Here is a 26,158-nt window from a genome sequence, read left to right as displayed (position 1 = left end):
AGGAGGTTGTTGCTTAGCTACATAGGTAAACAGATTATACCATGCTTATGAGCTTATACCAAGACACCACGTGGGTCAATAAGTTGCATCCATGAATGGAATTGGTGAAATCTTAATGTAACAGGACAAGTAAAACTACATTATGCCTTATAGAATATACATAAATAGAAAATATAAAAACCTTGATTCAATTTACTAACCGCACAGACCTTTTTCTGATGGTCATTTAATACTTCTGTCTGCCTATTCTTAATTTCTCAAATTATATTCTGTATAAATACACTGTTATGCTGTGCTGATTAGATCTGAAATGGATTAATGTCACCTCATAATTGTTGAGAAAATATTCATTTAAGATAAAATGCATGATTGTGGCATGAAGCACTGAGACTTGAGAAATGTCAAGAGACAATATCAACCTACTGACTTACATGAACTACAATTGTTGTATCATTAACTAACTTAATATTTTTGAGATTGTTAACTTATGGTATGTTAGATGATTGGACACTATTATTGGCTTAACAAGGAGGATCATGTCACAATAATTACTCTCAGTAAAGGAGTTTGAAAATGTAACTAAGTAATACTTGTTAGTCATAATGAAGAATGGGTGCCAATCGGCATATCTGTGTGGTGACTATCGGCCACAAGAAATATCATCTTGAAGTTTGACTTGGAGACTCTTTGTTCGAGATCTTCGATATGTTTGTCTTTGCATGGTTCTTCTCTCAAATGTTCACACATTATGTAAATGTGCTGCAGTTATTTAATAAAACTGTTCTTCAATGCACATTGTGTTGCTAATTGTTATTCCTTTGCCATGCAACTAAAGGAACAGAATCACCACACATGCACAAGTACTTTAGCAAGTTTAGCTTGGGTGGATAGCAATTTTTTACATTCATCTTATTGTTATTATTATTTTTCTTTTTCCTGTGCTTTTGTTCCACATTGGTGCAGGGCCAACATCATTATTTACAGAATTGGTATGGTTAATTTAAGGGGTGGAAGGATGCCCTTTCTGTCATCACCCCATTACCCCAACCCACCTGGATGAATGTATGTGCACTTGCACTCCAACTGTCTGTATGTAGTGTTGTTCATGTGAAGATAAGCAAAAGTTATTTATGTGCAAAATGTGGAACTGAGATGCTACTTAGGTACCAGCCCAGTATACACCTACGGGAATGTGGGAAGTCAGCTAAAAACCACTTCCAGGCTAGCCAGCATGCGAACCCTCATCATTAATCTCCCCTGTGGGTTCAATAAGGTGTCAGACACACTCAAAAACAAATCTCCTCATACACTACTTTTAAGTGAGCAATTATTTCTTCCTTGGCTAAAAGATTGTCTTGTAAAGTGCTGTCCATTTCCATTAATTGAAGCCTTGACTCAGGAACTATATTTGAATACAGGCAAATACATAATGTGCAATAATAATGTACTGTGGCTATACATGCATTTGCATTTATGCAGCAGATCTGCACAAAGTCATTTTGCAGTATTGTTGCTTCAAGGAAGATGTAGAATTCATGGACTTCTTCATCAAAAGTTATGTAGATCACATTATTCTGATCTGAAAAAAGAATTCTAATTCAAAGGATATACAGTGGTACATACACTGTTCTAAAGTGCCTCTTATATGCGGATGATGTGACATTATTGACAGAAAATGAAGATGAAACTTCCTGGCAGATTAAAACTGTGTGCCCGACCGAGACTCGAACTCGGGACCTTTGCCTTTCGCGGGCAAGTGCTCTACCAACTGAGCTACCGAAGCACGACTCACGCCCGGTACTCACAGCTTTAATTCTGCCAGTACCTCGTCTCCTACCTTCCAAACTTTACAGAAGCTCTCCTGCGAACCATGCAGAACTAGCACTCCTGAAAGAAAGGATATTGTGGAGACATGGCTTAGTCACAGCCTGGGGGATGTTTCCAGAATGAGATTTTCACTCTGCAGCGGAGTTTGCGCTGATATGAAACTTCCTGGCAGATTAAAACTGTGTGCCCGACCAAGGCTCGAACTCGGGACCTTTGCCTTTCGCGGGCAAGTGCTCTACCAACTGAGCTACCGAAGCACGACTCACGCCCGGTACTCACAGCTTTACTTCTGCCAGTACCTCGTCTCCTACCTTCCAAACTTTACAGAAGCTCTCCTGCGAACCATGCAGAACTAGCACTCCTGAAAGAAAGGATATTGTGGAGACATGGCTTAGCCACAGCCTGGGGGATGTTTCCAGAATGAGATTTTCACTCTGCAGCGGAGTGTGCGCTGATATGAAACTTCCTGGCAGATTAAAACTGTGTGCCCGACCGAGACTCGAACTCGGGACGTTTGCCTTTCGCGGGAAGTGCTCTACCAACTGAGCTACCGAAGCACGACTCACGCCCGGTACTCACAGCTTTAATTCTGCCAGTACCTTGTCTCCTACCTTCCAAACTTTACAGAAGCTCTCCTGCGAACCATGCAGAACTAGCACTCCTGAAAGAAAGGATATTGTGGAGACATGGCTTAGTCACAGCCTGGGGGATGTTTCCAGAATGAGATTTTCACTCTGCAGCAGAGTGTGTGCTGATATGAAACTTCCTGGCAGATTAAAACTGTGTGCCCGACCGAGACTCAAACTCGGGACCTTTGCCTTTCGCGGGCAAGTGCTCTACCAACTGAGCTACCGAAGCACGACTCACGCCTGGTACTCACAGCTTTACTTCTGCCAGTACCTCGTCTCCTACCTTCCAAACTTTACAGAAGCTCTCCTGCGAACCATGCAGAACTAGCACTCCTGAAAGAAAGGATATTGTGGAGACATGGCTTAGCCACAGCCTGGGGGATGTTTCCAGAATGAGATTTTCACTCTGCAGCGGAGTGTGCGCTGATATGAAACTTCCTGGCAGATTAAAACTGTGTGCCCGACCGAGACTCGAACTCGGGACCTTTGCCTTTCGCGGGCAAGTGCTCTACCAACTGAGCTACCGAAGCACGACTCACGCCCGGTACTCACAGCTTTAATTCTGCCAGTACCTTGTCTCCTACCTTCCAAACTTTACAGAAGCTCTCCTGCGAACCATGCAGAACTAGCACTCCTGAAAGAAAGGATATTGTGGAGACATGGCTTAGCCACAGCCTGGGGGATGTTTCCAGAATGAGATTTTCACTCTGCAGCGGAGTGTGCCCTGATATGAAACTTCCTGGCAGATTAAAACTGTGTGCCCGACCGAGACTCGAACTCGGGACGTTTGCCTTTCGCGGGTAAGTGCTCTACCAACTGAGCTACTGAAGCACGACTCACGCCCGGTACTCACAGCTTTACTTCTGCCAGTACCTCGTCTCCTACCTTCCAAACTTTACAGAAGCTCTCCTGCGATCCATGCAGAACTAGCACTCCTGAAAGAAAGGATATTGTGGAGACATGGCTTAGCCACAGCCTGGGGGATGTTTCCAGAATGAGATTTTCACTCTGCAGCGGAGTGTGCGCTGATATGAAAAGTTTGGAAGGTAGGAGACGAGGTACTGGCAGAAGTAAAGCTGTGAGTACCGGGCGTGAGTCGTGCTTCGGTAGCTCAGTTGGTAGAGCACTTGCCCGCGAAAGGCAAAGGTCCCGAGTTCGAGTCTCGGTCGGGCACACAGTTTTAATCTGCCAGGAAGTTTCATATCAGCGCACACTCCGCTGCAGAGTGAAAATCTCATTCTAGAAAATGAAGATGATGAACAAAAGGAATTCTACCTTCTGAATAAGTGTTGTAAGCAATTTGATTTCAAAATAAGTAAAAGCAAAAAACATAACTTTGATGGGACAGGAGATAGAAATATAAAAGTTGTTGGAAATGCCATATCTGCTGCCATGCAAGAAGCAGTGACAAAAACATTTGAGAGCAAAGAATTGCCATATTTTTTGTAAAATCTGTGATGTTCCTTGCTACCACATTTCATAAGAATGTACAGTGTGTGCATAAAATTATTCCAAAGTCAAGTAAAAGATTTTGAAAATTTTTAATTATCTTAATTCTTGAAACAATTTGAGACATCTATAGAATTTTTAAGAACATGCAATTAGAGTTGTTGTCTTCTACGGCTAAACAATTACATTTTAAAGTTGGAAAACTGTTATTATGTGATAAATATTAACCTTCTCTAGATGTATTTCTGAATTCCAAAATTCACATCTCTAGTTCTTGTAGTCATCATGCCTTGAAACTATAATTCTTCATGAAATAACTTTAATAGCAGAACCTTGCATGGAATTATCTCTGATCATTATTGTCATATGAAATTGGAAACTTGGGTTATGGCTCTCATTTTTTTCAGTATCAAGACAGACTCTTCTCCATTAACAAGACACTCTTGGCAATAAAAAAGAACTTTATAGATTCAATTGTAGGTTTGCACTCTGTATGTACACCAGCTTGGTAATGAAGTAGTATAAACGCACTTCAAACATATTGTGGAAAAGATTCCCTGAGTCAACTATTAACTGAACAACTTGGTTATAGATTATGATGATGATGGTGATGGTGGTGATGATGATGATGAGATAACTGAACATATTGGCAAACATATTGCATTGAGGATTTCCACTTGTGGCGGCATCACCTCTGTAGATGACTGCCCAATTAGTTTTCCAAATTTCATCAGCTAGTTAGGCAGCCAGAACTAATGGTGACATAAAAAACCCAATAGAGTTTACTGCTTTTCATTTAATGATAATACACACATCAAAAAAAGTTTTGGATACTGTATCACAGACACAGCCCCTTTAACTGTTCAGAGATGTCATTAAGCCCGCCCAAAGAAGTAAACAACCCTGCATGAGCAGGGCCTATTAGACCGAGGGGGTCCAACAGCCAATCAGTTCCAGTCATTCCACCAGGATGCAGGTACATGGCTCATGTTGTCTGCAGTTCAACCATACCTACATGGTCAATACTGCAGTTTGATCATGTCCACATTGTTACTTTGTGCCAGGAAGGGCTCTCAACAAGGGAAGTATCCAGACATCTCAGAGTGAACCAAAGTGATGTTGTTTGGACATGGAGGAGATACAGCAACTGTCAATGACATGCCTTGCTCAGGCCACCCAATGGCTATCACTGCAGTGGATGACATCTACCTACAGATTATGTCTTGGAGGAACCCTGGCAGCAACGCCACCATGTTGAATAATGCTTTTTGTGCAGCAACAGGACGTCATGTCATGACTCAAACTGTGCACGATGCGCAACTTCACTCCCGATAATCAGAACACCTTAGACAGAATGTCCAGCGAGTGCAGCAGGGTGGAGGTTCCCTGCTGTTTTGGGGTGGCATTATTTGGGGCCGACGTACACCACCAGTGGCCATGGAAGGTGCTGTAATGGCTGTATGATGTGTGGTTTTCATGAGCAATAAAAAGGGCAGAAATGATGTTTATGTTGATCTCAGTTCCAGTTTTCTGTACAGGTTCCGGAACTCTCGGAACCGAGGTGATACAAAACCTTTTTTGATGTGTGCAATTTGCAGAACTTCAGGACCCGAAGATAAATTAGTAGAAGTGGAAATCAAATGGGATGTGTGGTAAAAGAATGAAGATGAAACAAAGTTGAAGTCTGGACTCATGCTTTATAATGGAGCAGCCAACCAGGAAGGAACACAGGCCTTGACTTTATTGTTAACAAGAAAATTAAAAACAATTAACAGATATTGAAAGAACCTCAGTCAGAATACAAAGACTTAATTTAATAAGAAACCAAAGATATTAAATACAAATCATTAAATTCTTAGCCTAAAAAGCTCATTCCTGGTGAGCATGTTGAAAATTTTTATCGAGAGTTACAGAAACTGATAAATGATATGAGATCCAGCTACATGATTGTAATGAATTGTTTTAATCAAAAAGTAGGACAAAATTATGGAATGCTTTTTCAACAGGAAACTTTGCATATGATAACAGAAATGACAGAGGTCACTTATTAGTTGACTCTGCAAGAAAGCACAACATATTTATCCTTAACACATTCATCTAGACCAAAGCAGATAGAAAATTGATTTATCAAGAACCAACTGAAAATGAAATTGACTAATGTTCATCAAATGATAAACAGGTTATACCAGATGTAATGGTTCTACATCATTTAAGGATTTCTGGTGACTATAGACTAGTAAAACACAGAGTAATAATTGGTATGGAACTAAAAAGAAACAAATTCATCAAATACGAAATCTAGGTTATGTCACTTATTTTAAAATGTAGGGTTATAGCAGATTTAATTAAGTAAAAATTCCAGCATTTTGGGAAATGAGGATCATACAAATGTATATAAAAGGGATGATTATTTAACCAAGGTACTTGCACAAAGAGCAAAAGATTCTGTAAATATGAAAAAGGTGAACAGTGAGAAAATCTGAAATAGAACAGTGGAACTATTAAAGAGAAGAGTTTAGATTCACATGAATGATAATGGAAAGTGCCAGAATAACATGAACCAAGCAAGTAGTACATTCCTAGATTCACCATTTAAAGCCAGTACTTAAAACTTTTGCGTGGACTTTTTGGCATAGTTTGTGTCTTTCTTAAAATGTTTGCCAGTTGGTTTCTTACAGCATTTCAGTGATACACTCCAATGAGTCAAATAAACCTGTGACCATTTGTACTGCCCTTCTCTGCAACTGTTCAGTATCCCCTGCCGTTCCTGTCTGGTTTGGATCCCACTCACTTGAGCAATATTGAATAGAATAGAATAGAATATTTTTATTAGCCTTTCAGTATTTTTCATACAATTGGCTTTGTCAAAGTTTACAGAGGGTTTTAGTTTCAGTACGATATTCAAATAATTACAGAAAGGGGAGAAAAGGAACTAAAGACCTTTTCTTCAGCATTATGTAAAACAATGTTTTATACAGTAATTAAATACACACATAAGAAACGAATCACAGTAAATAAGTAGCTTATATAATATCAATACATTTTCTTCATAACTTAGATAAAACATGTATTTTGATGATTAGTTTCTAACAATTCTTCAGTTGTATAGAATTCGTTGTTTTTTAGCCAGGTTTGCAATGTATTCTTATATTTATTTAGTGGTACTGTACAAGCTGAGCACTTAAGTACTTATAGTTATTATGGACTACAACAAGTCTTGTGGAAGGCAAGTCCAGCAGGTGACTGTTTCTTGTACTGTGTGCATGCACATCACATCTCATGTTCAATTTTTTCAGATTTTCTCTGGCATATATTAGACAGTTATATATGTACATGCTTGGCACTGTCATTATGCTCAGAGATTTAAAATAATTTCTGCAGGACTCTCTGGGTGCTAACCCCTCCATGCACCTGATTGCTTTCTTCTGCCATCTGAAAATACATTCAGCCCCTGGGGAGTTACCCCAAAGCAATATTCCATATTGCAGTTGGGAATGAAAAAAAGCATAGTATGAGTGAAGTAGCAATTGCTTGCTCACACTGTTTCTTTATTTATACAATAAGAAAAGTACTTGTGCTAGTTTTCTACATAGATAATTGGTGTGTCCTTCCCATGAGAGTTTTTGGTCTATGATTAGTCCAAGTAATTTCACTGTTTTGTTTTCATTTTTAGTTACTTTGAGACTAAATATTATTTCTTCTGTTTTTATTTGATTTATGCACAGCTCGTTAGCCTGACACCAGTAGTTAGCCATTTGCATCATTTCTCTGTTTTTGTCCAGTACACTCTGTGAGTTCTCTCCTGTACTTATTAATGTCATATCGTCAGCATACAGTATGTTCTTACACGATATGTAATTCGAGAAGTCATTAACATAGACAATGAACAGAAAAGGTCCAAGAACAGAGCCTTGGGGTATTCCTATTTCTACAGGGAGTATTTCTGACCTCTGCTTATTTGTATATACAAGTTGTAACGTATTGCTTAGATAAGATCTGAATAGTCGGAGTGTGTCATCTTCAATGCTATAGTATTTTAACTTTTTTATGAGTATGTCATGTGACACCGAGTCAAAAGCTTTACTTAGGTCAATAAGTGTTCCAGACATTGATACCCTTTTTTCATACCCTTCATAAACATTGCTTACCAAAGCTTCTACTGTTTTTACAGTTGATAGGTGTGACCTGAAGCCAAACTGTTGTTCATTTAAAATTTTGTTGGTTTAAAAATACCTGTATATCTGCTTATGCACACAATTTTCTACTAACTTGTATATGATTGGTACTATTGAAATGGGTCTGTAGTTATTTGGGAGGTTTCTTTCACCTTTTTTATATACAGGCAATGTAACTGTGAGCTTAAGACAGTCGGGGAATATTGTGAGATGAGTTGCACAACTATTTTGTAAGGAATCTCTTTGAAGACTGATTGCATTTCCCTAGTATTCTAACTTCTTCCCTAGTATTCTGCCTCAAGCTTTATCTGCAAATGTGTCTGTGATTGTTCCGTTTCATACTTTACAAATTCTTACACCCATGTATTTACACAAGTTGACCAGTTGCAGTTGTGACTCGATATTGTAGTCATTGGATACTACATCCTTTCATTTTGTAAAGGGCATAGTTTTAAATTTTAAATATTTAAAGCAAGTTGTCAATCTTTGCACCACTTTGAAATCTTATCAAAATCTGACTGACCATGTGTGCAGCCATTTTTCATTCAGTGCTTTACTATAGATAATGCAATGTCACTAACATACAACTTCTATAGCAAGGACCCCAAAACACTTTGCTAGGGCACAGCTAATGTTACTACTACATGTGTCAATGACTCTCACCCAAGACAACATGCTGCACCCTTCCTACCAAGAAATCTTCAATCTAGTCACAAATTTTGCTTTGTACCCCAAGCAGTTGTGCTTTCGACTGCATCTACCTGACTGCTGCCTAATCTATAGCTTTCAGGATACAGTGTGAGAAAAGTGCAGATTGAGTTTCACATGATCAATGAATCCATACTGGTTGGCATGGAGAAGGTTTGAGATACCTCATTACATTTGAACTCTGAATATGTTTAAGATTTTACAACAAATGGATGTTAAGGATATTGGATGCTAGTTTCATGGATAACTTCTGCTATCGTCCTTGCAGATATGTTTGACTGGTGCTTTCTTCCAACTACCGGTCATGGTCTTTTGATCAAATCGTCTACTGTAGGTTATGGTTACAAAGGAGGATCTTACTGAGCCACAAATTTGGTATAAAAACTGGTAGGGATTCCATTGGACTCTGGAACTTTGTTCAGCTTCATTTGTTCATCACTAGCACTGACACTAACATCCATGTCATTCAGTTTCACGGTAATGTGAGAATTAAATTGAGTGAACATCCCTTTATTTTTCTTCATAAAGGAACATTTGAATATGAAATTTGACACTTTTGCTTTTCCTTTGCTACCATCCATTTTGGTCACTGTCTCATCCATTAGTGTCTGAAGTCTAACTTTAGTACCACTAAAAGCCTTTGCATATGACCAGAATTGTGTTGTGTTTAGTGAGATATTCTTTGATAATATCATGTTACAGTAATCACTGAAAGCTTCACATGTTACCCTCTTGACAGCCAGATATTTTTCTTGTAGCATTTTCCTATCTCTAGCGCTGTGCTTTGTTTTACACCTATTATGCAGTAGTCACAGCTTCTTTACAGAAGCTGTATACCATATCATGGAGGGTCCCTCCCATCATGAACGGTTCTACTAGGTACATATCTATTCAGCACATGGTCAACTATTCTTCTAAATCTGAGCCACAGTTCCTCTTGATGTTCCTCTCTAGAGCTAAGTGTTCAGAGTTCATTTGTGAGATACAACACTACTGTCTCTTTACGTAGTTTGCTGATCATGCAAATTCTTCCGCGTGTTTTAATTGCCCCTTGTACTTTGGTAACCACTGCTCTACAGCTACCTCATGGTCACTGGTACCAGTTTAATTGTGAACATTCTCAAAGAGATCAGATCTATTTGTTGCTATTCAGCCTAATATATTTCCATGAGTGGATTTCCAAACTTTTTGTTCTAGGTAGTTCTCATAGAAGGCATTTAGTAAGGTTAAAACAGTGACTTTCTGCAAGAAAGACTTGAGGAGTATAAATCCATTTGAATGGTTACAAAAGGAAGTCACCTAGAGATAATAGTTATCAAGATGGTTTACAAGTTAAACAAAAGGAAATTGCAGCCTCATTTACAGAATGCCTGCAAAAGAAGACAGTTCCCCCAAAACTGAAACAAAAATCAAGGCATACGAAAACAATAAATGAAAAAAACTAACAGACAAATTAATCTTCTCTTTATGAACCAAACAAAGGAAGACATTGTCTTTAGATGTGAGTATATTATAATGGATGATCTGCAAGTCACCGTATGAAATTATATAATGGAACATGAGTACATGTTACTGATACGTGTGGGATTCACAGCTTTTTAGAAAGTTATTGACTCTGCTTCAATAAAATCCTCAGTTATTTAGTTAGTGCCATGCATAAAAATTCAACAGCAGCAGGAATGTGGCATATGATTTCATTATATTGATATTCCTGTTGGTTGGATTCCCCCAAACTGTCGTGTCAATATGGAATTGATGGAACACTACATAGGATCTTAGTGGTTTCACCCAATTAATGCCCGAGAGAACAGACATATTGTTCACTCAGCCACACAGTGTCATACACCCATGTCATGTATCCTAAGTTAGGAAATGGGCTTCTTTGCTGTAAGACAAGTACTCGTGTCTAACAGTGCAACAAAGTCAGGAGCACCACAGTCTGTGAACATGGTGACCATTGTTGCATCTTCCCTTGAAATCTCAGCAGAGAGAGGTGTGCCAACAGTGGTGCACCCAATGACAACACTGGACACAGAGTGGCACAACATTATTGCATCCAGTTACTATGTGCAGTGTTTCAATGTACATTCCCATCAGTAAAGATTCCATGAAATGAATGTCACTGGATTGCATTCATCATCATCATATGGGGTCAGAACCTATTATGATGGCATGGGGTACCACTGGGCACTTATTATTTTATTACCAAGGACACAGCCCCCTTCTGATTCACAAATGGACAGTGAGTGTCAGATTTCTGATATGTTAAGGCCAGTGGATACTCCCTATCTTCAAAGTTTCTGTGATGTTATCTTTCAAAAAGATAATGCAAGGCTGATGGCTGACATGTTCACCATGCTGTCCTGACCAACCTCAATACCAACAGTTTTTGGCTGTTGGCCTGGTCTGCACCTTTTCCAGATTCCTCATTCACTGAAAACATCTTGTTATGGGTTGCTGAGTTGTTGACACATTACCACTCGACAGACTCTGTGAATGATGAAGCAACATGCAATAGTGTACCCTTATTTTGTCATCCAAGTACAATTAAACTCAGTGACAATCAGAGTAGAACCATTGTTTCTGCGACAGGTGTCAACTCCATTACTAAATTATGCATCCTATAAATCCCCAAATGACCTACAAGTTTAATCTTGTATTCTTCTAACTATACTGTCCATGTAGAATAATTAAAACTTCATCATTTGATATCCTTCAGGGCATTGCAATTTCAGTGGCCAGCTATTTATAACATTTTTTGGTGTTTAAAAGTAAAGAAAATTTAAAGAGGTCAGAAAGTTATCTAATGTTTGCATAAAAAGTAATGAAATCATGCATCATAAAAAGTAAACAAAATGGCTTAGTAGAAAAGACTGAATGAATCATCAACCTTAAGGTAATAAAAAGTAAAAATACATAAAAAAATGAGTACAGGTAACCAGTCACTGGCAAATGAAAGATATGTGACACACATAAATACCAGATACTCACACACATATATCTTTCAAAGTTTTACTCTTTTCCTGCATCATGTGAGGCACCAAAGAATGTTATTGTTGTTGTTGTTGTTGTTGTGTGTGTGTGTGTGTGTGTGTGTGTGTGTGTGTGTGTAGATTAGGGCAAGGGGTGTCAAGGAAGTCCTCTTATTATATAATATGATTGGCACATAGATATGAATAAGTTCATTCTTTAAAAAAATATAATTTTGCAGCACCCACTGGTTGTCTCATGTACTACACCAGCACAACTGGGACAGTCAAAAGCTTCAACTATGGAACAACAGCGAATCCAGCAGCTGATGTCAGTAAGTGAAATGTACAATATAATACATACTCTATCATTATTTCAAATTTCTTGAAAGAATACTTCATTGTTACTTATAAATTATTTCTTGCATAATGATAATCAAAGCATTAACAGAAAGTGTAATCCAAACAGTATTTATGGAAGAGGTGGCCAGTGTTGGAATAACTTGAGGTCCACCTGTAGAACTTTTATCATATACAAACATTCTTAAGAGTTTGGAACAGATATCACATTGTACAGTCATGTAGTAATATCCATAGATTTCAAAATATTGCCTATATAAGACAAATGTAATATTCAATGAACTGTGGATGAAGCCCGACCAACAGGCATTACATGCATTGATCAAAAATGATAGTGCATTGAGAATGGCTAGTTTCTAGCTGAAATATAGATCTACCAATAAAAATTAAAAAGGATGACTGATAGCTGAAATCTATTATTTACAAGTCAAATGTAATAACTTAGCTTGGGTAAAAATATGTGACAAAGTATTCTGCCTCAAATATTATCTCTGTAAGCTTGCTTCTAAGGTTCTAATGTATTCCCCACTCTCAGGCAATTTTCATATTGCATTGTTGCTCCCATTAATCAGACACTGCAGAAATCATCACAAACACCTTCCTCTGTTCACACAAATTAATATAGTTTAGAAGCTGAATGATGGGTTAACACTTCATGTGTATGATCTATTTTTTGTATATTTTTGTCTGGATCAGTCATAAAAATGGATGTTTTAATAATGATTGGAATTATGTGTTGCAGCTCTTGCTGGCACACGAGAACTGGTTAACCTCAACTATGGAGTATGTGTTCAGATGCAACCTGGCTATTGCTGTATTGAATGGAGTCAGAATCCTGCAGACCCATACTCTTTTACTGTGTCTGGTGATACAGGAGGATTAGACAACACGTTACTTGGTGAGCAATAAGAGTTACAAGCATTTTGTATTGTTTCTTAGTTTAATTATGGTTTGTATTTAAAAATGGCAATTTTTTAGATGTATCTCAAAAATACAAACCATCTACCTAAAGATGGGACAACATTGTTGAATTTTTTTGGACAAGACATTACCAATGCAGAAAAATATGAGGTGGTCACCAGGAACTGAATTGGGGACCTCCATACCAGTAAACAGCAATGCAACCGTTAGACTGCAAAGGTAGTACAGAAGGTTGGACTAATCCAATGATGCAAGCTGAGATATAATTGAATGACAAAGCTCACCCTTGTATTTGTAGTGAAACATTAGTAAAGAGTAGCAAAAGATGATGCATTAGGCAGTTTTCTCTTTAGTAGGTATCAGGTCTTTTTTGCATCTTCTCATATTCTGTCAACTGAGAACTAGTCTTCAGTGTCACTTCTTTGAAGTGTGATATCATATTCTTTCACGGAAACAACAGTGACACAGACTTTGAACCCCCCCCCCCCCAAAAAAAAAAAAAAACATTATAGTATCCTTTATTGATAGATGCATGAGGGTGACAAATTTGCTCATCTTAGTAAAGTCATGATTAGAAGATGGCATTGATGTGTTGATAAAATCATATGGCTGCCAGCCTGGAGTAAGCCTGTTAATCCAAAGCCACTTTCGCAGCCTTTGTGTCAGTTTTTCTGCTTCCTTTGTCTCATTTAGCCACACAAGGTCGAGTGGAACCCATTCCAGACATTGACAAAGCAGAAAAAATGAGGTTGTCACCAGGAACTGAATTTGGGGCCTCCTGATAGTAAACAGCAATGCAACCATTAGACTGCAAAGGTAGTACAAAAGGTTGGACTAATCCAATGATGCAAGTGGAGATATAATAGAATGATAAAGGGGATAAACAGTAGAATTAATAAACATAAACCTTGGTACTTACTTAATTCTGTAGATCATGAGCATTGAGCAAAAGTCAACACAGTTATCCAAAGAAGAGCGGCATGTTTTGTCACAGGGTTATTTGGTAAGTGTGATAGCGTTACAGAGATGTTTAGCAAACTCAAGTGGCAGACTCTGCAAGAGAGGCGCTCTGCATCACAGTGTAGCTTGCTGTCCAGGTTTTGAGAGGGTGCGTTTCTGGATGAGGTATCGAATATATTGCTTCCCCCTACTTATACCTCCCGAGGAGATCACGAATGTAAAATTAGAGAGATTCGAGCGCGCACGGAGGCTTTCAGACAGTCATCCTTCCCGCGAACCATACGCGACTGGAACAGAAAAGGGAAGTAATGACAGTGGCATGTAAAGTGCCCTCCGCCACACACCATTGGGTGGCTTGCGGAGTATAAATGTAGATGTAGATGTAGTATGTTTACTCTTTTCCTAATAGTCTCTGTGTTTATGAAGCTGTGCAGGCTGGCCTCATGGACCAAGAAATGAATAAAGGATCCCTTCTGCTTGTAGTCTGTAGCAGCATTCTACAAAAATGTCTAATTCTGCCTTACATTAATAAGGTTGGTGTATGACATTAAGTTAAGGCCTCGTGTTGTATGAGGTCAACTGATTCCAGACCTGTGACTAATTGCCACAAAAATTCTTTAGGCACTTTGGGCTGACCTAGCTTCTCTTTGCTCCTGAATGCACTGTTATCACATTTACTATACACTGCTCAACACTTTAAATGTGCATTTGTGTGTGTTATCCACTTGCCATTAAAATGGTATTACTGTGTGATGCAGGAAGTAGAGGTAGAGGAAATCCTCAACATGTCTTAAATATATTTATTAGCCAGCTCAACAGATATGAACACTCATGTGTAAGATGAAACATAAGTAAAATAGACAGTGCTCAAGTTACAAAAAGCAAACTTAACACATTTTGGATGGATCCCACATTTACTCATGTTACTCATGCCGCCTGTTACAGACAGATCTCTAGAGCACTTGAGTTTTCTAAACGCACTCTGTAGATGCCATCTTCTATGATTTATTTTAACTACTTTGTCTATTTAGGTGTTTACACTAGTAATCAGTGTGTCAAACTTGATTGCCTTCATGTACTTTTTGCTTATGTACCATTTTGATTATATTTTTATATTTCAAATAGTTACTATTTTTGTCTTAAAGGTCCTCCTGCTTTTAGAGGCAGCCCTATTCAGAAAAAGGAAGGAACTGAACAAATCTTAAACACTCTCAGAGGTTTTTGACATGAATATTCAGACATTTCAAGTGAGAATGAAGATCCAGATTATAGCTTGAATGAATGTTTTGTGATTCTGAGGCTGATTCTAGTGACAGTGGCATCATCAGACTTATATAGAAGCATAAGATGGCAGTTATTCTGTTTTTGTGAATGATTCATTTTGTTATAATGTTAACCCTTTCGAGATGGTACCTGAGTCTCACTCATAAAGTGGTATAGGCTATGCCCAAGTGAGACTCGGGTACCACCACAAATGTGTTAATATCTAGTTCAATGAAATGAAATGATCGTATGGCATTTTTGGCCGGGAGGCCCCATGCGGGGAAGTTCGGCCGCCGTATTGCAAATCCTTGTTAGTTGACGCCACTTCGGCGACTTGCGAGTCAATGATGATGAAATGATGATGAACACACAACACCCAGTCATCACGAGGCAGAGAAAAATCCCTGACCCCGCCGGGAATCGAACCCGGGACCCCGTGCGCGGGAAGCGAGAACGCTACCGCAAGACCACGAGCTGCGGACTATCTAGTTCAGTATAACATACAGTAAAACCCTCTGCCCCTCAAAATACCTTAAAATAAGGAGGATACAAAACAATACACCTAGATAATAAAACACGATAAACAATTATATAAACAGTAAGAAAATGATGAGAAAGACCCCAAATAATCAAATATAAGCCCTAGATATAATGTCCAAAAATACTCCAGCAGAAGCTGACACTCCAAACTAATATTGTACAATCAGCTAACAAGAACACATTACCTAGATAATAAACCACACACAAAAGAGTTGAGCACAATTAACAATAAAATACGGATTCTTAGGTTTTAACATACCAGGCCCTTCACCAGTCTCACCATTACTGAACTATAGTCTCTTGTGCAATTTAAACTGAAAGACATGCACTGAACAGAACTGGCACAAGCTCTTCTAGCTGTTGTGATCAAACACACACCATGGCTAATAGCAGCCTGTATGTTGTCAACACTACCTTCCCTGCAGCCATGAAGCCAAGCACCCACCTACAGTGACCAATAGCCCATGTTGATAACAAGCCAAGTGCTGCAAGCACAAAACCCAAACTACACAAGACTGCTTCTGCTGCTTTGGAACACGAACTTCCTGCTCTGTGTTGTCCAGTTGAGTGTCCTCTCAGATAGTCACTAGCTGTGTTGTTGTCCTGCTGGCTATCTGCACACTGACACAGCCCCACACAGGCTTTCCTGTAGCTTCTCATGACCGAAGTGTCCTCTGTGTCCTCACTATACAGGGGGCTGTTATCAAAGGCTGCCAGCAGGCACAAGTGCCATTGGTCATCTCAGGTGCAGCTTCTAGCTGCCCAATTTCCCAAACCAGCTATACTGAGGCATAGCATGCCAACCATGGCCCTGGTGCTCTGCATTCGAAGTCTTATCCCACGGCTTTCCACAGGAGCCAGCACTGGCTCTAAGTTGATGCTGCTTTCATCACTTGGCACCAGTTGCCTCTCCACTATCACACCTGCCTGCTCCTAGCCTTAGCTTGGCACTGCATTTTGCAGATTTGTGTACCCTCTGCCATGACAGGGATGCATACTAGCACTGGAGCCAGCTGCCAAGAAGGGGTGGAATTCAACTGTGCCACAAATTGCTAATTCACAGCACAATTATAAGGGATTGTCAAAAAGTTTTCATTTGAGGGCATTGCTGTAGTATATATGCAACACAGTGTGACTCCAATGCTGGTGTAGAAGTACTGACATGAAAGCAAGGGATTAATGTGTCATTTGTGTCTTTCTGATGTACATCCAGTAAATGCAAAAACATGATCTATGATGATGTTAATACCAAATGTGTCTAAACATGACAGAAACCAGTCGACATCCATTGGAGAAAGCTGAATGTGAACAGGTTAGCATCTATGTCAAAAACCACCAAAAAGTTCAATAACCAGCCATCTGTTGAAAAGGTGATACACACCCAGTTCTTTGATTGCCAGGGTTCATTGCTTATTGATTTCAAGGAATGTGCTGCCTCCATCACTGGAGAATTGTACTGCACAAGACTGGAGAAATTATGGCATGCAATTAAGACGAAACATCTGGGTAAACTGCGACAAGCGGTGCTGTTGCTTCATGAAAATGCACATCACCATATTGCAATTGTCATATGGTGGAAGTTATTCCATCTCAAGGGGGAAACACTCAAGCACCCACCCTATAGTCCTTATCTCTCCCCATGTGATTAACATGCCTTTGGTGCCTAAAAAAAGGCCTTGGAAGGTCAACGGTTCCTGTCAGATGAGAAGGTGCAGCACACATTTATGGACTTCTTCATGCATGGACTTCTTCATGCAGAAGGACAGGGTGTTTTACCAAACAAGTATCTTCAGCATGGTGCATTTATCAGATGATTTCCTCAATGCTTACAGCAATTTTGCCTGATTGGCATACCGATTCTGGACTGCACAGCCTTCAGACAGAAACATGTTAGTTGCCCTTTGTACTACCATTGCCATCAGTGAAAATCAAAGTTTACAATTGTGTTTATTTTCAGAATATAAATGGTGCAACAGGTTTGTCCTTTCTACAAAAGCATCTCACCTGAACAACAATAACATCCACAGCAAAACACAATTTGGATTTCAGCAGAGTTGCTTTACTGAGAATGTCATTTACTTGTTCACTCGCCAAATTTTACAAGCAATAAATAACCTAATAGCACCAGTTAGTATTTTCTACCACCTTTCTGAGGCATTTGAATGGGTGAATCACAATATTCCCCTAGGTAAATTGAAGTTTTGAGACTGATGGCATTACCAACTAAGATATAATGTCATTCCTAACCAAAAGAGTGCAGAGCATACTCTACAACATTACAGTCATTATCTTGGTGGCTGTTCCATCACACATGCCATGTGGATTCTCTTCACTGACAGCAGTTTCTCAAAATTCCACAGGTGGGAACTTGTGTTTCAACATTGTCTTGGTGCTCACTCATAACCTGGCCTTAATGTATGTTAATTTCTTCAGTCTCAGCATTTCTTCTCATTAACTCTTACTTTCTACACTCCTTTTTAGATTTCTATATCTTTTATTTTCTAACATATTTTTCCCTGCCCTCCACCTCTAACAAATACAATGCACTTAGCTTTCTATTCTTATTAACCCTTGCACAATATTTTAACAGTAATCTCTGTCTCACTTATTACCCTAACTCGTGCCTTTAAACTGGCAGGTTTTAAAATATTGTCCTGCTGCAGTCCCCAAAAATTGGTTTTTCCTACTCATCCCATTTGGTAAGTCTCCCCTGACCTGGGATCAGAGCAATTTTTCTTGACTCTTTCCATTTTCTAAACCTCACCAATTCTTTTCCTTCAGTCCTCTTCCTTCTACTCTTCTGCCAGAAAAAGTAGCCAATGACTCCAGAAGCTTACTCATTTACTTAATCTTTATAAACACTTTCTCCTTCTGCCACTTGGTGAGTAGATTTTTATCTGTCCAATTACATTATATTGTGAAAAATTGATTACTTTTGTTTGTACACTATGTTGTTATGTATTACCTGGTATACTGCTTTAGAGAAGCCTAGTTCTAGACAGAGTTTAAGATTAAAAGTATGTGTACGGTCTGATCATAAAAGATATAGCAGTAACTTAATTAAAGAAATGAGTACTAGTATAATGTCTCTTACACCTACAAAACATCTTCACTCACATGAAGTACTATTTGTATTTTTATTCACACACTCCCAGAAGTAATCAGGAAAATATTTGTTCAGTAAGTGACTTCCCTCCTACTCAATATTCAAAGTAAAATTTGGAAAGTAGCATAATCTGACGAAGTTACTTTTCTCTGAGCAAGTATTAGACAGCGCTCTTTCACATTACAGTGCATTTACTACGTAATGTACTGGCATCCACTGTGTGAAATACAGTACATGATTATTCTTCACAAGTAATACAGGGTGTTCAGAAAGTCTCTCTGCAGTGCCGTATGATTGTTAGCCGTACATGCCATATGATTGTTTGCCTGTCTGGGTTACTTCCCTTCAAGTCAGGAATACTTTCAACATTTAATGTGAAAATTTGTAAGTAAAACTGAATATTCAATAAATTAATAACTTGTATTTCACTGAGTTTCATTTCGGTATATTCACTGCAGCATATGGCACGCACAGCTAACAATTATACGGCACTGTGGAGAGACTTTTTGAACACCCCATATTTATATTAACATAAAGCAGTATAGCCAACTCTAGGGGTAGAGGGGTGGCTACTATGTAGGATGGGAGGCAGCGGAAGGTTGAGGTGGGATAACAGGCTGGTGAAGGCCCAGAGGGACTCTGCTATCGAAATTAACATTTTATTTTATTCTTACATTCATGCTAAGTCAGTGTAGGGTAGCAAACATGCCTCAACTCCAAGTGAGGAGAGCCCAGTAACCAGCCAGATGACAACCAGTGACTAACCAGCTGATTGCCCACATGAGTCCAGATTTTCTGATGCCTGTGCTCAGTCTGTGGCATGTGACCCCAACACAGAGTTGTGCCACAGACACCTTGCATCAGTGGTGCATGAAGACAGTCAGGAGTCTTGCTATGGCAGCCAGCTCTGTGATGAATGAATGTGACCCAGTGGTCTTTGGTATGCAGCACAATGGCGCGAACATTGCAATGGCAGAAGATGGTTGCCGCGCACTGGATGCAACCTGCTTGCTGATGTAATGATCGTGGGATGGCCTCCTGCACCATAGCTCTAAGACCAGAAAGTGGACTTAGCACAGGAATCTGGTACAACAGAGACCCAAACTCATGAGTGCTGCTGGCAATTCCATACGGTCTCTTTGTCTGGCACAGCCCTCATGGCCTGGTAGAGCTGCTGGACTGTGGATGAAACTGCTACAGACATGACAGCTATATACAAGATATCAGTGCACTTTTTACACTAATGTGCCACTTTGTCATGTTCTTGGCAACACCACTGAAACCTGTTGATGGTAGAAATCCCCTTGCCTGTACTGTGCGTTACTGCAGTGCTGGCAGGTTTCAGCTGGCCAGCACAACTGTGGCTGTGACATGTTCAACTGGGCTACTCCAATAACCGTAGCTTGTACATGGAAGATTGGCCCCATTATGTCACCTCCTGTCCTATTAATCAACAACCCACTAGCCCTCAACACTATCCACCTTGTTTCCATGTACCTGTCCTGCCCGTAGAAACTTGCCACCACTACAACATTGTTGTGCACAGAATAAATCCAGTAGAACCCCACTTGTTGCAAATACAGTTGAGGTTCCACAGTGTCCCTCAGACAATTTACCCCATTTGTTCTGCATATGGACAGCTACACTACACATGTGTTTTCACCAGTTTGAATCACCCAAGCCAGACACACTGCACTCTTCTTTCTTCTGACAGCATTGCAGTTCCTCTTCTGTCATCACTACATGTCTTTCTCCTTCCTCAGAGATTAACAACATGCCACCTGTCCTTACTTGTCCAAATTCCCCTGGGGTTCCCCATTTCACTGGATAGGGGTGAATGGTGTAATATTTGAGTTATGCATGCTTCCCCACTACTGCCATCTAAACCAGTATGTAAAACTGTGCCTAGTCAGTCCTCTGCTGTACTCATGCCAAATGGTAATAACAATGTAAACTCTGCCTACTGGGCTCTACAATCAATCTCAGTTCAGTGGCAGTTCCTGCTGTACTCTTTGCAACCCCAACAAGTATTGCTCAGCTGCCCCTGCAAATCATGATCAATAGCTTCCTGTAGGCTTGCTGTTACCACTTGTGCATCACACAAAGTGTCTGCTAGTGATTGTAACATGTTAGTTATGGTGATTCTTGCATCCAACGCATCCATGCATGCTTGCATGATTCCCAGATCTCAGTTTACAGTGTCCTGTGATGTCTTTGCCTACATCACCACCTCTCTCATCAGTTTCTGAAATGCACATGTATTGGTCAACACTCCATACTCAAGCTTGGTTTCTGAATGGTGTGCCATTCCACCTCCAACTCACTATCCTCTGCCAATTTCTTCATGACCTCTACTATCCCATTCAGTTCTTTGATGTTGCTGGCATCTGCTGTTCCAAACACCATCTACAAAATTCTCTCTCCAGCATCTATCCAATCGCTCTTTTGGTGACGTAGTGAACACAGCGCCACTTACTGTATCTGTTCCCTAATTGTTCATAAGATTTATGCAACTTGCCACATTCCCCAGAAACTTCCCTGAGTGCACACCTGCTCTTGGCTCCTCATCAAAGTCCAGAACACACCTCCTCACTTCATTCCAGAAATTCTTTGCATTAAATACTAATCCCAGTGCCCATTGATGGCTGGTAGCCAACAACCCTCTTGTTTGGAAAATAGAACTCCTTCCTCCAGGTGCTGATTCTGCAGCACCTCCCATCTGCTTCAGATTAAAGTTGCAGCACAGCCATGATTAGAGCAGAAGGCTCCTCACCATTGACCTCTTGGCATTGAACACACCCAAAGAATGGTTTGATACAGGAAAAGAAATTACAAACAACTTCTGAAAATCCAGAGTAATTAAAACTGACTTGATGTTAAAAGTTTTTTCTCCTCTTGAAACACATCCTGACATTCCCTCCACCCACATGAATTTTGCACCTTTCTTCTATTGCTGTGTGAGTGATTGGCTATATCAGCAAATCCCTTCACAAATTTCCAGTAATAGTTTGAGAGTTCCAAAAACAGTTGTAGCTCTCTTACTCAACTTGGGAACTGGGAAACCTGTTACTTCTCAAACCAGTCTCAACTCTGTTTTCATCCCATCTTTGCTAATCATATGCCCCCAAGTAGCCTACTTCCTCCAATGCAAAAGACACTTCTCAATAATTAACACCAGACATGCAGCCCACGACCTCTTAAATACCTCCATCAGATGTTGCCTCTGTTCCTTCACATCTTTTGAGAATACAATTGTATCATACAGGTAGACTAGACATTGACGAGGCTCCAGTTCTCTCAGTACTTCATCCAAAAATCACTGAAACATTGCAGGAATATTCATCAATCTGAACAGTGTCCTCTAATATTGGTAATTACCACAAGGTACTGAAAATGTTGTCTTCACTTGATCCTCCAGAACCACCTCCTGCTCATTCTTAAATCCATGGTAGAGAAATACCGACACTGCCTCAAGTTATCAACGACCTCCGTGATGTTAGGTCAAGGTATTCATCAGACACAGTCTAACTGTTAAGATGATGGTAATCACAGCAAAACCTGTATATCCTAGAGCCGTCCGTAGACTTCTTTGACACAATCACAATTCCTGCCTCACATGGACTATTGCTCTCTTCTATCATACCATCAGTCAACTGCTGGTTGATAAACTCCTCCATATTCAGTTGTAAATATTGAGATACCCAATATGGTCTGTGGTACACTGGTGCTTCATTGCCTGTTGCAACTTAGTGTTGAGTAGTGAGCATCACTGGAAATGGACTCAGGAGAAATAATTCTTCAAGCTCCAACAATAACTCCTCCATTTGCACTCTCTGTACACCATTTAGATGATCCACCTTCTTGCATAATGCAGTCTTAGCAGATGCCTGTTTGGGCTTATGGTTTACATCCTCTGTGCACAAGTCCTACTCCTCCATAATGTCCAAATTTGTTACTAACATTCACTTCATCAACTTCACTTCTTCAGCATAAAAATTATTGAGATTTGTGGCTACTACCTTCCTGCCATGTCTCTCCTACATGTGTACTCCAGCATACCCTAAACTTCAGAAAGATTAGCTGGTTTCTCTGGCCTAAACAAAGTACCCTATAGGTTACGATGACACTTCCACATAGATCCCGTGGCTGTCACAGAAACAAAAAATAGCCCACAGTTCTCTCACTCACCCCACTGCATTGACAGTGCTGGCTGTGGCCCAGACATTGAGCTGCATGGATGATGAACCAGCTGCTGCCAACCAAAGGTGACACCACCACTTCTGACCCAACTATAGCTGACCTCGGGGTTGGATGGGTGGCCACAGTGCAGGATGGCAGGTGGCAGGCTGGTGAAAGCCCAGAGAAACTCAGCTGTCAAAATTTATTATTTTATTTTACTTGTACATATGTGCTACTTCAGTCCAGGATAGTGACCATGCCCCAACTCCACTTGAGGAGAGGCTAGTGGCCAGTGAGATGACAACTAGTGTTCAGCGAGCTGGCTGCCCATGCAGACCCAGCTTTGCTGACACCTGTGCTCAATATGTGGCATGGGACCCTTTTATGTGAGTCATGCTAAAAACACCTCACATTAGTGCTACATGAAGACAATCAGGGATTTTGCTACAGCTGCCAGCTCTGCAATGAAAGACTGTGTCCCAGCAGCCATTGAAATACAGCATGGTGGCATGCACACCACGATTGTAGAGGGTAGCTGATGTACATTTTATGTGACCAGCTGCCTCTAGGTGGGGGTCCAGTTTGCTGATGAAGGAAGCCTGGGATGGCCTGCTGTGCTGTGCCACTAAGTCCAGAAGCTGGTACTGTGACAGAGACCTTAGCTCATGAGTGCTGCAGGTGGTCCTATATGGTCTCTCATCAGGTGAAGCCCCCCATGTCCTGGTAGAACTGCTGGGTTGTGAATGAAACTGCTACCAACATGATGGCTATTTATACAAGATAGCAGTGCACATGCTATGTCACTGCACTGTTCCTACTCACGGTCTTGGTAACATCACTGAAACTCATTAAGAAATCTCCTGCCTGTGCTGTGCATGATCGCTGCACTGGCAGGTTTCATTGAGCAAGCCTGGACCATCTTGCAGTAATTCAAACCTGCACTCACCATCTACCACCAGCTGCTCTAATACTTCACCACTTATTTCCACAGATTTGTGCACACAATGGTAGTGGCACTACAACAGAGAGGAATTTATATGAAACACCAATGATAGTGGGATGGAGATTACTTCAATTTGAAGTTATCTATTTTTACTTACACTGAAATAGTTCTTCTGCTTGCATTTTTCAGGGCAGCCTGCTGCAGCATTGAATGATGGAGCTTGTACAGGAGATTTCATTGTGATTCCAAATCCGAGCCAAAATGGTGTTCCTGTTAACACGGACCGTTTCTGTGGAAATGCACTCATTACAACAACAAGTATGCATTTTATTCAATCTGTTCTCTATTTTAACAAATTCAGTAAGTTAACACAGTCCAAATATGAATATAGACAGAGGGTACTCCTAGTAGAGGCATTCATATTTCAAAATTACATCTTGTCTCTGATGTGCAGTCATTTGTAACTTTTTATTTCTTTTGTCTCTTTATTGCAAGCACCATGGACAAATATTTTCAGTACCATCACTGTGGACAGATAATGAAATATCCTACTTTTATGTCTAAGTGATGAGTAGGGCTTATGAGCAGTTCTGAATGAATTTATTTTTAACGTAGGTTAACAAGGGTCTGATTCAGTGCTTCATTCACATGGATTGGGTAAAACTAGATGCAACACTACCATAACATGAAGGATGTGCATCACATGGTATGCATGCTGTCTGTAACTGATAGCAGAAGGTCATTTGAAGCACTGCAGTGAGCAGCAACAGCTGTGTTTGAGTCAACTGCTGTGTGTACTCTTTGAAAGTGCAGGAGGCCAGTTCGAATACCCTAACAGTATGTTTAGGAAATACAAAAAATGTGCATGGAATGAGTTTGAAGTGGCACATGGTCTTAGCATATGACAATGTTTCCTCCTGTCATTGCATCTCATCATCCTTCATGACAATGAAAAGTGCCACACGGTGAACCCCGTGCTGGAGCTCCTGCTTACATGGGGTGGGAAATACTGGAATATCCACCGTATTCATCCAATATGAGTCTGTTTAATTATGACTGGTTCATCAAACTGAAGCAGCCTCTTTGTGGCACACTCTGCAACACAAATGAAGACATCACTCATGCCATAGGCTGCTCCTTGTGAGACACTGGCAGAGATGGATGAATTGACATTGTACGATACCCTCCATCTCTGCAGGGGTAGCTGATTGAGATCGGAGGAAGGTGATTGAGATGTGGCTTGTAATATGATGAATGTCTGTCAATAAAGTCTTGTGTAAATTGCAACTGTGATGCCACTAGTTTTTAATCCAACCCATGTATAGAAGTTCTGATAACAATAGAGGATCACTCCATTTCAATTGGTCTAATCTCTCCATCTTAGCATCTCAGATATTACTGAAATTTGGTATGTAGAGTCCAACAATTACCAAACACAGTACCAAAAAATTTTAGCTCTCATTCAAGTGAGGGCATCCAGAGTTTTTTTTTCATTTTGATAATAGATTACATAGTAGTTGGAGTAGTCTCTCTGTGATAGATTTTGCAGTAACTTGCTGCTAAGTTAGTAACCAGCTTACAACTTGCAGGATTCAAGGTTGAATAGGTTGGTCACTATGGCCACTCAAAGTTGAGGGGAAAAAATGATCAGGTCAAATATTTTCTGAAGTTCAGCCACTAATTTTTTTCTAAAAAAGAGACTTTAGGAAGGCCTCCTTTTATAAGAATCTAAAGTACTTTAAGACTAGCAAAGTCACCAAGTCCTAGCCATTACAGATACTTGGTTTACTTTGGGCAATAATATCTGGGAAACAGTACATACTGACAGCCCATTGATGCAATAGCAAGTGCAGGAAGAATTGCCAAATGATGGTGCTTAGGAACCGAGCATCGATCATTTCTCTGTGCCAAGTGTTTCAATACCATGTTCTACAAGGATGCATGAAATTTGTGAATGTATCTTGCTGCTCAACTGAGATCTCCCACATATTTCCAGCCCATCATTCATCATTGTAAAAGTATAAACTGAAGATTGGGAACTACATCTTGTGCTAGTTCAACACTGCCAACACAAATCTTAACTAAATCAGAATTCAAGTCACCTGAAACAGTACTGACCTGAATCCCAA

The 26,158-nt window shown here is 40.0% G+C and overlaps 1 protein-coding gene across 1 annotated transcript in view; it reads left to right on the top strand.

The window, feature by feature from the left end:
- LOC126257846 (uncharacterized) overlaps positions 1–26,158 on the top strand; it is a 139,266-nt gene that overhangs the window by 81,556 nt on the left and 31,552 nt on the right. The window contains exons 6-8 of the mRNA XM_049955598.1: positions 12,000–12,092; positions 12,860–13,015; positions 24,219–24,347. Coding sequence (XP_049811555.1) covers positions 12,000–12,092; positions 12,860–13,015; positions 24,219–24,347 — 378 coding nt within the window. The remainder of the gene's footprint in view (positions 1–11,999; positions 12,093–12,859; positions 13,016–24,218; positions 24,348–26,158) is intronic.

The sequence above is a fragment of the Schistocerca nitens genome, chromosome 1 (assembly GCF_023898315.1).
Source record: "Schistocerca nitens isolate TAMUIC-IGC-003100 chromosome 1, iqSchNite1.1, whole genome shotgun sequence".
NCBI lineage: Eukaryota > Metazoa > Arthropoda > Insecta > Orthoptera > Acrididae > Schistocerca > Schistocerca nitens.
The sequence above is the reverse complement of the archived record's forward strand: the minus strand, read 5'-3'. Positions and strand labels throughout refer to the sequence as shown.